Source organism: Eucalyptus grandis, chromosome 2, assembly GCF_016545825.1.
Source record: "Eucalyptus grandis isolate ANBG69807.140 chromosome 2, ASM1654582v1, whole genome shotgun sequence".
NCBI lineage: Eukaryota > Viridiplantae > Streptophyta > Magnoliopsida > Myrtales > Myrtaceae > Eucalyptus > Eucalyptus grandis.
The window spans coordinates 2947497-2959445 of NC_052613.1; the positions used below are offsets into that span (position 1 = coordinate 2947497).

General features: G+C 41.3%; 1 protein-coding gene across 1 annotated transcript; it reads right to left on the reverse strand.

The window, feature by feature from the left end:
• Positions 1–1771: 1771 nt before the first annotated feature.
• Positions 1772–5430, reverse strand: LOC104429034 (cysteine-rich receptor-like protein kinase 1). The gene is made up of 7 exons (XM_039306046.1): positions 5147–5430; positions 4592–5048; positions 3872–3964; positions 3044–3359; positions 2539–2773; positions 2220–2364; positions 1772–2032 (listed from the first exon to the last, which is right to left on the reverse strand). Exons 1-7 carry the CDS (start codon positions 5428–5430, stop codon positions 1772–1774), a joined length of 1791 nt encoding a protein of 596 aa, XP_039161980.1.
• Positions 5431–11949: the final 6519 nt, after the last annotated feature.

Sequence of the window (11949 nt, forward strand, 5' to 3'; positions counted from 1 at the left end):
CGTGGCAGATGAGGCGGCAGGTGACATAAGGATGACGCAATGATCATGTTAGCAATACACGGCCGACTTAACTCACATGAGACGCATGTGGGCATGCAAAGGCTTAGAGTGACACGTGTGGGCATGTGCGGCGCGTGTGGGCATGTGCGGCATCAGTTGGCGGTGTGATTTGGCTGGTTGGATTCTTTGAGTGACGTAGAATCTGTTCGTGATGTTGTATTGTCAATATAACCAACTGAATAAGTCCAAAAAGACTTGTAATATATGGCTGTGATGGTTCCAAGTCGATGGCATGTAGCGGCTGGGTTGGTGACAAAACAAGCAGCGGAAGTTGCGGAGAAACGAGAGCGACGCGACACCTTCGTGGAGAAAACGTGACCTATTCAGCTGGCATTGCAAAAAATAAAAATCCTCAAGAAAGAGGCTTTGATACCAAGTTAAGAATGGAGGAATAAAGAACTTCGGTATATTTTGATGATTTGTAACGAGGAATACAAAAACCTATTTATAAGTTTTACAGGGAGACTATTTACAGTAATAAAATATTATATTATCAATTATAATCAATCATAAAGATATCCAAAATATTAAATATATGAAGAATATCATAGATACCAGGATATGGGAAGGATATTTAGAATATTAAAGATCTCTAGAATATCCAGAATATTGTAAAGATAATCTCATTATATCTTACAGCTTTGCTGATCGATGGAAGCAATCTCAAAATCGCGAGAGCGTTAAGCTGGATTCCAACACCCTCATGGTGGCTGGCAAGTCCCAGCGTCACCAGCTCCGCCGCCTGAACATTTGCGAATACTAGGTTGCTCCCTTTCTCTCCCCTCGCGTGATCTATACTGGGAGTGATGTTGTTCATGAAGGGATTCAACTCTGAAAAAGTTGGATTTTAGGCTCTGATTGCATTTGCGATATATGATTATGAATTAACGGCGTACGTGCCCAAAGTATTTGATGTTTTTGCATTTGTTGAAGACTAATGGTGATGGGTGCTTTGCTTTTCTTCTTAGCATCCATCAAAGTCTCTTCTCTCTGCAAGTGCTTCTTCTTCTTTCGAGGTTTCTGGTTCAGGGACATCGTCACCTTCATCGTCGGAGGAGGAGCTTTCTTTAGAGTCTGTCCCTCTCAATCATCACCATTGGGAATGCATAATTTCTCTTTCTTGTCATCATCATTTTTTTTTTCATGAAATCAATGCAGAAGAGGACGTGCGACAATGCGCCGAAGCGATGAGCAGCAAAGGGTAAGCGAGACAGTCGCGGATTTTGAAGCAATGTAAAATTATTTCAACCAAAAAAGAGAAGAAAGAATGACATAAAACTACGAAAAAAACAGAACGACGTTCGTTTCTTTTTTTACTTTTTCTTTCCTTTTATTACATAACCTATGATGACTCTGGAATCGAAACATCCCAACATGGTATGATTCTCCAATCAAGACGTAAAACTACGAAAAAACAGAGTAATCGCATCTCACTTAGATTCATATATTCGTGGGATATTCGTGATTTATTGATTTAAGATTGGACTCATCGTCATCTGAACATGCTGCTAACCAAGTAAGGATAATTCGACTCATGCCCTGATGTCACTAAAATCTGCACTGTTAGTCAATTGCAAAGTGTTCGTATTCGTTGGAAGAAGAAGAAGAAAGGTCCCAATACTAAAGGGTCGATGATGCAAAGCTGGAAGAGGGCTTCCTGTCAAGCTGGAAGAGACCTTGGATGCCGTGAGCTAATTCAACAGCCATGTGTTCATGTAGAGCTTCTGCTGCTGGATTTGTCGAACAGCAAGCTCGCGTTGATGAACGGGGGTTGGTTCGGTTGGGGGACTACACGGTTTTTGTTGTGGAGCATCTCGACGACTCCAGACATGGGCGGTCGCAATTCCATGCAGGCTTGAGTGCACAAAAGGCCGATTTGGAGCACATTCGATGCCTCCAGGATGGGGAATTTACCTTGTAAGGCTGAATCAATGCACGCGGCTAAATTGTTTGACTTGTAATGCTTCCATACCTGCAAAGCAATCATGAATTTCCATGGATCCCTTATATCTGAAGATAAATCTACTAGCACTAACGTAGAAACCAATGATAGAGTTTGTTGGGAAAATCAAAAGAAAAATTAGATAATCCTAGTGGGGTGTGGCCAGAAAGTAAATGTCAGTCTAAGTTCTCATGATCGTAGGGACAAGCAACCTTACCGACCGTAATACCGAGCTCGACCCCCGTGCGTATACACTATTCTTCCTACCACTCAAGATTTCAAGAACCAGCACCCCAAAAGCATAAACATCGACTTTCTCCATTAGCTGTCCCCTCATAATATATTCAGGCGCCATGTAACCGCTGCATAATCAATCGTCTTTTAGATATAAACCATACTTAACCCAAAGAAGATGTGAAGTGCAAGGGAAGGATGAAACGCAAAACCCCTCTTGAGGGGCCAAACTTGTCAGATTAAGGAAATCAAAAGTGCCGACTATGGTTTCAAGCAGGCTGGTAATGAAAAGGCATTCTTACATTGTGCCGGCAATTTTCGTGCTAAGATGAGACTTATCCAGAGCAATGCATCGAGCAAGCCCAAAATCTGAGATTTTCGCCGTGAGATTTTCGTCGAGGAGGATGTTGCTGGATTTTATGTCCCGATGGATGATTTTCACTCCACAACCTCCATGAAGATATGAGAGGCCCTCAGCTATTCCTATGATGATGTTCAGCCTCTCCTCCCAAGTTAGGACGGGGGTCGCATCGTTGACTGCAACAACAGATTCTATTCGCTTATTTAGAAAGACAAGTAGAGCGGAGTGGGACAGACATAACTGACCAAGGCAAGACACTAATGGAGCAGATTTTTGAAACCTTCGACTCAAAAATCATAAGATGGAAGCATTGCTTGCAATACAAGAAGCCAGTTACTAAGAATGCAAACTGAACCAATGCTCGCCATGAAGGGTGGATCTCTTCTTGGCACCAAACGATGACTGTGTAGGTGTGTTATGCAGTTATGCAACAACCAGCTACTTACCAAAAAGAACTAGATCAAGACTTCTTTTAGGAAGATATTCGTAGACAAGGAGGCTCTCTGGGCCTTCGATGCTGCATCCCAAAATCCTCATTAGGTTCTTGTGTCGGATCCCACTTATCAGGTTCACCTCATTGAAGAAGTCATCTGCCCATTGGCATGTGTTGAACACCAACCGCTTAACCGCCACGACCTTCCTATCGGGTAAAATCCCCTTGTAGACGAAACCGCCACCCCCTTGGCCTAGCTTCCTCGAGTCATCAAAGAAGTTGGTGGCCTTCTCCAGTGTCTTGTACTTGAAATATAAGCTAAACTTGCTCTTGCTCGCCGCAATTGCATGAGGTTATTTAGCACTGAATAAGGATGAATGCGAAATTCGTGTCATCAAGCTTGTGATCAAGAATTACTAAGAGATCATTTTACGCATTTGAACCGAATTGCTTACTTTATTTCTTCTTGGAGTATTTTTTGTATCCAATGTATGCACCAATGAGAACAAGCGAAGTCGCTGCAGCAGCCGATGAGGTTATTGCTATGGTGATGCGGACCCTAGATGAACCCGTGAAATGATAAAGACAACATTAGGTTGAGATGAGCGAGTTCATTAATAATTCCAAAATCTAGCAAGCATCGAATCATAAGATCAATCAAATTAAACTTAGGGTGTGTTCAATTGGGAGAAAATTTCAAGAAAAAGGAAAATGTTTTCTGGAAAGTCATTTTTTAAATAATGTTTGTTTGATTTTCTTTCTCTTTCCTTCTTCCTCCTCCACTAGTCGTCAAGCCTTCACAGGCCACTAGCATCGTTGTCAAGGCCCAGCAAGGGCCAACCTGACCAGCCCCGGGCAAGTTTGAGCTCGCTAGATCCTGGGGTTTGTTGCAACGAGGCTGCCGAGGCTTGAGCTTGCCCAAGGTGGGCTTGCACTGGCGATTGGCAGAGGAGAAAAAAGGAAATGAAAAAATATAAGAAAAAGAAAAGAAAATTTAAAAAATCAATTTTTAAAATAAAATATTTAAAAACTCCACATGATAAATTTTTGAAAGTGTATTGACCATCTTAGATTTAGGAATTCACTTTTCTAACTTTATGTGTGTATATTTTCCTTGATCGAAAAGTGTTTTCGATTTATCAATCATTTTTGACGAATTAAACGGATGAAAGTTCGGAAATTAATTTCGAGAAAACACTTTTCGTCAAACAAATGCACTCTTAGGTTATGTTCCTTATTTTTTTCCTTTCTTTTTATATTTTGCTCCTGCCTCAGCTAATCAGCCCTCAATGACAGCCAACGATTGACCACAGGCAAGGGATGAGCTCATTGTTCTAGCAATGTTGAGGTCTTGTTGACCTTTGACAAGGCTTGAGCCTCACCAATCTAGCTAGACTCGAGCTCGCAATTGTCTGAAGAAATAAATAAATAACATAAAAATAATAAAATAATTTGATATTTAAAAAATGAAAAGAGAAAGAAAAAATTAAAAATATCATTAAAAGAAGTGCCTTAATCGACCAACAGGAGGAAACCGCAATTGGAAAAATCGAAATCTGACAGCAGACATAGAAGAGCGTCGGTTTTTCTTTAATGGCGAGGAAGCCATCTTGTAAGTCGGTAAACCAGAGATCAGGACGTTATTACCTCCGCCATCAGGGACGTCGTAGAACTTTGTGGTCGAGTAACGGAGGAAGCATCCCGCGTTCATGGCCCGCGCTTCTCCAGGTGCACAGTTTCTCGCCATCGAAGTTGCATTCTCCAAACAGAATCTGCAACCGCCGGCATCAAGCGTGCTCCAACACTGTGCCAAAGCATATACCCCGGCAACTCCTCCAATTCCGTCCTCCCCAGCCACCGCGAAGCCCTTGTTCCGCACTGCGCTGGTCGAGACATTCCTCAGGACCCGGTCCACCCTATCTGAGAACTCGGCCACTCTCTCTGTCGGGACTGTCAAATTGGAACTACACTTGAGCATGTCGTGCGTCGGATCGACGGTCTCGTTGTAGAAGTCGTAACTGCCGTAACGGACGAAGCAGCCGTCGAGTAGAGCCGACCAAAGTTGGGGAGGCAGCGGGCGATCCGGATCCAGCTCTCGGTAAAGCAGAGGCGGCACTCGGTTTCAGTCAAGTCACCATGGCACTGGATGAGGCCGTACACTGCTAGCGTTGGCGTGGCGAGGGAGTACTTCCACCAGCGCTGGGCGGCGACGCCGTCGGAGAGCTCATTCATGATGGCGATGAGGTCGGAGACGATGTTTCCAGCGACAATCCAAGTGGAGTTCTCGCAGATGCGGCCCGCTTCGGTGATTCGAGGATCGGAGACGGCGAGAGAGAAGAAGAACGAGGAGAGCGCGAGCAGAGGAAGGGCGATTGATGGGCTCGCTCCGTTCGACTTCATGGGCTCTGCTTGAGATATGCTCGGTTACCGAATTTTCCTTCTTTCAGTTCTCTTCAAAGAGAAAAGAAGAAGAAGAAAAGGGAAAGATTTGAGCAAGAGCGCGATGGGAGCTCCGATTCAACCTGATGATCTCATAAAAAGCTTCAACACAGCTACACCACGCGCAGTCGAAGCTACAGACTGATGCTTGACTTCTGGGGTCTCGTTTTTCACCTCACTCCGTGCTTTCTTCATGCTACGGCAGGGTTTTTGAAAATGCCGCCGCGATAACATCTCTCTCTCTCTCTCTTGGTCGGTGGAATGCAGTGTTTTTTTTTTTTTTGGTCGGTGGAATGCAGTGTTTGACGCGGCGAGAATGATGAGGGGGTTCTAAGACCTTTCGAGTCCGAGAATATCTTGGATTGAGGGCGGTCCGGACGAAAGAGAGAGATCTGCAACGACCGAAGCGACGAGGGCGACGGATGTTGACGTCCATGTCGGTAGTTTTTTTAAAATGATTAAATGATAATTTTTTTGGTGAAAAATTAGATGATAATTTTTAATCTATTCTGAAAATAATAATGATTATAATAAATTATTATAAATTGTTGTGAAGTGTATCCCTTTAAAAATTTGTGACTCATAACAAGTAATTATCACAAAAAAAAAAAAAACTAAATTAGTAGGAACTCGTTTGGAAGAAGAGGAAACTTAGAACCTAGTATAAGTTTTTAAATTTTTCTTGGTTTATACCTTCATGTAATTATATGGTATTCCAAGGTGTTCGATGATGGTTGTGTAATCCGGAATTACTAGTCTAAATTTTCATTTCATGATTGCGGTTTTTACTTTGTTAATGATTCATATTCTTCATGTATTTAAATATAAGTTATGATCAGTGAATTGTAGCTATATATGGTAGTAATTAAAGGTGATGGTTCACTACAGTTGTTTAATTAATAATATAGGTAAAATCTGGAACTCATCCTGAAATCTGTGATAGGATAGATTTTAGAGTATGTAATGTAGGTTCCTGGTTAAAAAAAAATGAGAAATCTATTCCAACGAGTAGGTTCCATATAAAATCTATACGAAATCTGAAATCGTTTATTCCTAAATATCATGAATCTTATATTTGCACGGTTGTGATTAGGTTTGTTAGATAAGGTCCATCATTGAAAGGTTCTCTTTGTATCAAGTTGGGGCCAATCCACATTCATAATTATGCAAAGACCTTTAATTTGACTTTAGATGATCAAATTTGGCCTCACGTGTTTCAGATGAGATTCCCCGTGCATTTTTCATACATGTACATTTGACTTTTCTAGTCCCATGGTTGCGGCCACGAGGTGTCCGAGCTAGTCTCTATCCGGCCCACCTACTCGAATGAACGAACGATCGGGCACCCTCTTGTTTTTTGGCTTGAATTTAGGGATAAATGTATCAAAATCTTAAAATTGGTCACAAAACTCCAAATTGAGTCCTAAAATATTTAAAAGTGTAATCAAGTTATAAAACTTATCTCTTTAAACTTTCAAGAATTGTAATCATTGGAAGGATTTATACTTTGACCAATTTGTAAGTTTTAAGACTCTATTATAATTTTGTGACAAATTTTAGAACTTCTAATATACTTATTCCTTAGATTTATTTATGACCTCTTCTGCCTTGACTATCAACCGCTACTTAGAATTCCACAAATCAAAAATGCCTAGGAGCATGGTAGTTCACACATGACCATCTCAATTCACATCTAAAGTAGGAGGAAATCTTAGCAAATTGAGCAAGTTCTCATATCAATATGTTGCAAGTGTGAAGTGATTGAACAACCCTTCTGTGCTTTTCAAAGTGTAAAGAAAAATATGGTTTCAAATTGGATAGAACAATAAAGTCGGATCATTGAGCTAAATAGAATAATCTAGTCGGACTTTGTAGTGTAATCTCAATTTCTTTAAAGATTTATTTGCCCACAACGTTGTTAATGGTCACTGGAAAATTTATATTATAGTATTTCTAGTATTTCTCAAATGAGAATATTATATAACAATTATAATATTTCTCTAAAGTCTCTCAAATGAAACAATTAGAAATAATGGTTGTATATTCTTTTGAAAGAAAACAAAAAATGAAAGAAGAAGATTATGATCAAACATACACGTTTTAGTAATTTATAGCGAAAATAAGAAGTTATATCCAAGTAGACACAACCTTATGAGGATTAAGAAATTATGCTTGAATAGGTATGAACTTTGAGTAACCATTGGACAAAATAATAAAAATTCGAAATTTAATAAATAAATAAAAATAACTGTACTTCTTCGTGAATAGTCACAAGGTTTCAACGGGACTTATGGTTAATTTTTATAAAAATAAATCCTAATTTTTCAATAAATAAAAAATAATGATCATTGATCGTGTCAAATCTCTTATACGTGCGCATTCACATTTTCTCGACATGGGACAAGACACCTCTTAGTTTATTTAACAAACAAACTACCAACACAAAGCACATGGAATAAAAGAATGACAAGCATAAAATCATTAGCCAATCTCAAGTGATTCAAGAGATCATATGCACTGAGTCCCTAACTTCACTAACCATTGTTAGCATCATATGCTAAATGCCTACTCAATTATCTCAAGGCCTTAGCACTATTTTATATGCCATATGGAATGGTCATTACCTTTCAAAGAGTAGTTGTTGATCCCAAAATGACACTAGGAAAGAATATGAATACTTGAAAAGGAACACTTTACCATATGGGCTTAAGTGGAACTAGCCCGATTATGTTTTTTTTTTTTTTTTCAAAAAACCGAGTCAAAATACAAGAGGAAGGGCATCGAAACATGTTACATCTTAATGCCTTCATAACCAATCCACTAGTCTATTTGATTCTCAAGTGCAATAGGACAATTTGGGATATGTAAAAAGGGTTGAAAGGTCTTTACATTCTGTAATAGATGACTCGACACTCAAAGAGTGGAGAGAAGAATCTACAAATAGCTAATCAAAGTACAATTATTTTGTTGACACCTAAATTTTACTATTTTATTTATGACTCTATCGCATACAAAATTAGGAATTAGTTACTAAAAAAAAAGAAGAGAAAAAAAAAACAAACAACAAAACAACAACAACAAAAAAAAAAGAGAAAGAAAAAACGCCTAGAGGTCGGGTCGGGCCGGATCTGGCATTGGCCCGGCCCGCCGCCCACCTCTCTTTCCCCTGCGTGGCCCAGGCCCGTTTCCCTTTTGGCCCGGCCCACGCCAGCATTCATCCTCCTCCGGCCTATCTCGCACGATGACCTGCAGAAGAAAGGAAAACCAGCGACAGGAGCAGGGGATCGGTGTGGCGAGGAGCGGCGTGATCCGCGGGTTGGGGGCAGCTCGGTTGGGCTGGCACGGCACGGCGGGGGTCTTTGGGCAGACCTGCAGAAGAAAAGTGAACAAAAGGAGAGGAACCAATGGCGAGGAAAGGAGGAGAACACAGTCTTGGGAGGGAGAGAGAGTTGGAGAGAGAGCTAGCCGAAGAAAGCGAACTAGAGAGAGGAGGCTCCAGAGGAAGTGAGCGAGCTTGAGGGCGAGGGTGAGCTTGGAAAAGGGACTGGTCTTCTTCTTCCCGGGGGCTGGACAGAGCAGGGCGAGAGAGACGGCGAGCGGAGAGTGGGAGGTCTGAGCAACTGAGAAGAGCAAAGAGAGGGCATCTCAACCGCGTGCAAACCCATCTGACGACCTTCCTGGCAACGTCCTCAAGCTGAACGGGTAAGCTCGGGTCCCCTCGCGTTTTGTTTAGGGCGTGCCGGGCCGGAGCTTGTGGCCGCCCGGCTCACGTGTGCTCCGGCCCTCGTCGCCTTCATATTTTGTTCCTGATGTCTAGACTAGATCTGAACATTTGTGTTGGCAGTGTGCGTTCCTTAGCTTCGACCGATCAACCGCTCGTTGGGTTGTTTCACCTATGGTCGTCCCGGCCCCTTTCTTTGATCGAGCCGACGCGGGCAAGTGTTGCGTGGTCCCCGAACGGTGGAAGGGTGTGTCGAGACTTTGTGGTTGGCCTCGGTTTGGCCATTCGAGGTAAGGTCGGCCAACGAGTGGTGGTCGGGGTGGCGACCGGTGTGAGATTGGGTGTCAGCCAACGGCGGCCCTAACGCCGGCGAACGCTCACCATGGTATCGGCGTCGAGTGATCTTTGTCCTAGAAAAAGGGGTTGCAGGTGTGACGGAGGGCTCAAAGCACGAAGGAGAAGGAGACCAAAGGAGGGAAAGAAATAAAAAAACAAGAAAGGAAAAAGAAAAACCAAAAATAATGAAAAAAAGAAGAAAAGCAAAACCAAAAAAAAAAAAAAAAGGGATATGTTCAGTAGAAGTTCTAAAACTTGTCCGAAAGTGCAATTGAGTCCTAAAACTTACAAAAAGTTCAATCAAGTCCTAAAACTTATCAAGTTGGTTCAATTGAGTCCTAAAATTAACACTATCAAAAAAGTTAACGGAAATTGCCGACGTGGCGCTGTCATCATATTTTAAATGATTTTTTTTATTTTTTAAATGGCTTTTAAAATTATTTTTATTCCAAATCTTTAAAAATTAGATTAAAAAATAAAAAGGAAAATCTCAATTTATTTAAAAAAAACAAAATTGTTCAAAAACAAAAAAAGGGCACCGGTGGACTTCCGCCGCCGCCCATCGCCGGAGGGGCGGCGACGGTCGCCGACCCGGGCGGGGTGGCCGGCCCTCGCCGGGCGAGGCCTCGCCGACGCTCACGGGGGCCGGCGACCGTTGCCCGCCCGGGCAAGGCCTTGTCGGCCCTCGCCGGGGCCGGCGAGGCTCGCCAGATCTCGGCGAGGCTTGCCCAGATCCGGCCCCGAGCAAGGGCCGACGAGGCCTCGCCCAGGTGAGCGACGGTCGCCGTCCCCTCACTCGCGGCCGAGCAACCGTCGCCCGCCCCGGGCGAGGTCTCGTCAGCCCTCGCCGGCCCGAGCGAGGGCCGACGAGGCCTCGCCTGTGGCGGGCGACGATCGCCGGCCCCTCGCTGGGGGGCCGCCGAGGGCCAGCCACCCCCGCTCAGGGCCGACGACCGTCGCTCGGCCCCTCCGGCGATGGGCGGCGACCGGGGAGAAGAGCCCCGATTTTTTTTAAAACAATTTTAAAAATAATTTTTATAACTTTTCTTTTTAATTTTTGGTGAAAATAAGATAAAATGAATAAATCTATTTTTTTAGTTTTTAATTTTTTTAAATGAATAAAAAAATCATTAAAAAAATCCACGTGGAAAATAAAAATAATTTAAAATGACACGTCAGCATTTTTAACGGAAAAAGCTAACGGTGTTAACTTTATGACTCAATTGAACTAACTTGACAAGTTTTAGGACTTGATTGAACTTTTTGTAAGTTTTAGTGACTCAATTGCACTTTCGGACAAGTTTTGGACTTCTACTGAACATATCTCAAAAAAAAAAAAAGAGAGAAAACTATAAAATGGCAAAAGTTGGCCTCGGAAAGGACTGACGAGTAGAAGGTTCAGGAAAAGGACGAAGTGAGGAAAAGACAAAAGAAACAAAAATAAATAAATAAACATTAAAAATTGAAAAAATTGAATTTTTTTTTTTAATCCGACTGGGTTGGATGGATCGGGTCAATGGGCCAGATTGGGTTTACTCCGATCCGAACCCGTTTTTACGAATATAATAATATTAAGTGTTAAAAATTTCAAAAAAAAAGTTCAGAAATTTTCAAGAAAATTAAACAAATTCGAAAAATAATAAAAATTCAAAAATTTTCCGAAAATTCAAGAGTTTTCAAAGAACATTAAAACTTTCAAAAATATTGAAAATTCGAGTTTTTTTTAAATAATAGTTAAAAAAATTTAAAAAAATAAAAGTTAGTAAATTCAAAACAATCAAAAGGGGCCAGAAAATTCTGAATTTTATTTGGAAAATTTTTAAAAATGAACTTTTTGAGTTATTTTCTTAAAAAATGAAAGTTTCTTAACTTTAAAGTGTGCTAAAAATTGAGTAAGCTTTTAGGGCTCTACCTTGGGGCTTTAATTGTCTTCAAAGACAATTACTCTTATTTGCATGCTTTTACTGTTTTGATCCTTTTAATCCAATTAAGATTAACATTTATCTTTCTTTTAATGTTAAATATTTTCTCTCCCATGCAATTTATTTAAACACTTTCCTTAGCTGTTAATTGTTATTTTAATGATTACGCATCCGCTTGATCACCTCACATGTTACTGGATTAGTATAAAATCAATCCAAACTACCTAATGAAAATATTTCTTTTAAAATGAACAAGGTTAGGTATCGAAATGACACTAATTGGTCAATTAGTGTAATCAAGTCCCCAACCCTAAATTCTCAATTTGCGTAGGAAGTGTGACATACTCATGTGTATCACTTGGTTTTTAATCGACCCCAATAGGCTAGTGGCGACTCATTTTTTGCGAAATTCTTAAGAATACCAAAATGTCACGTGAGATATGGGCATGGGAGAACCCGCACCTAATCATGGGCCTTAGGCCCATCCTTTGAGCAATACCC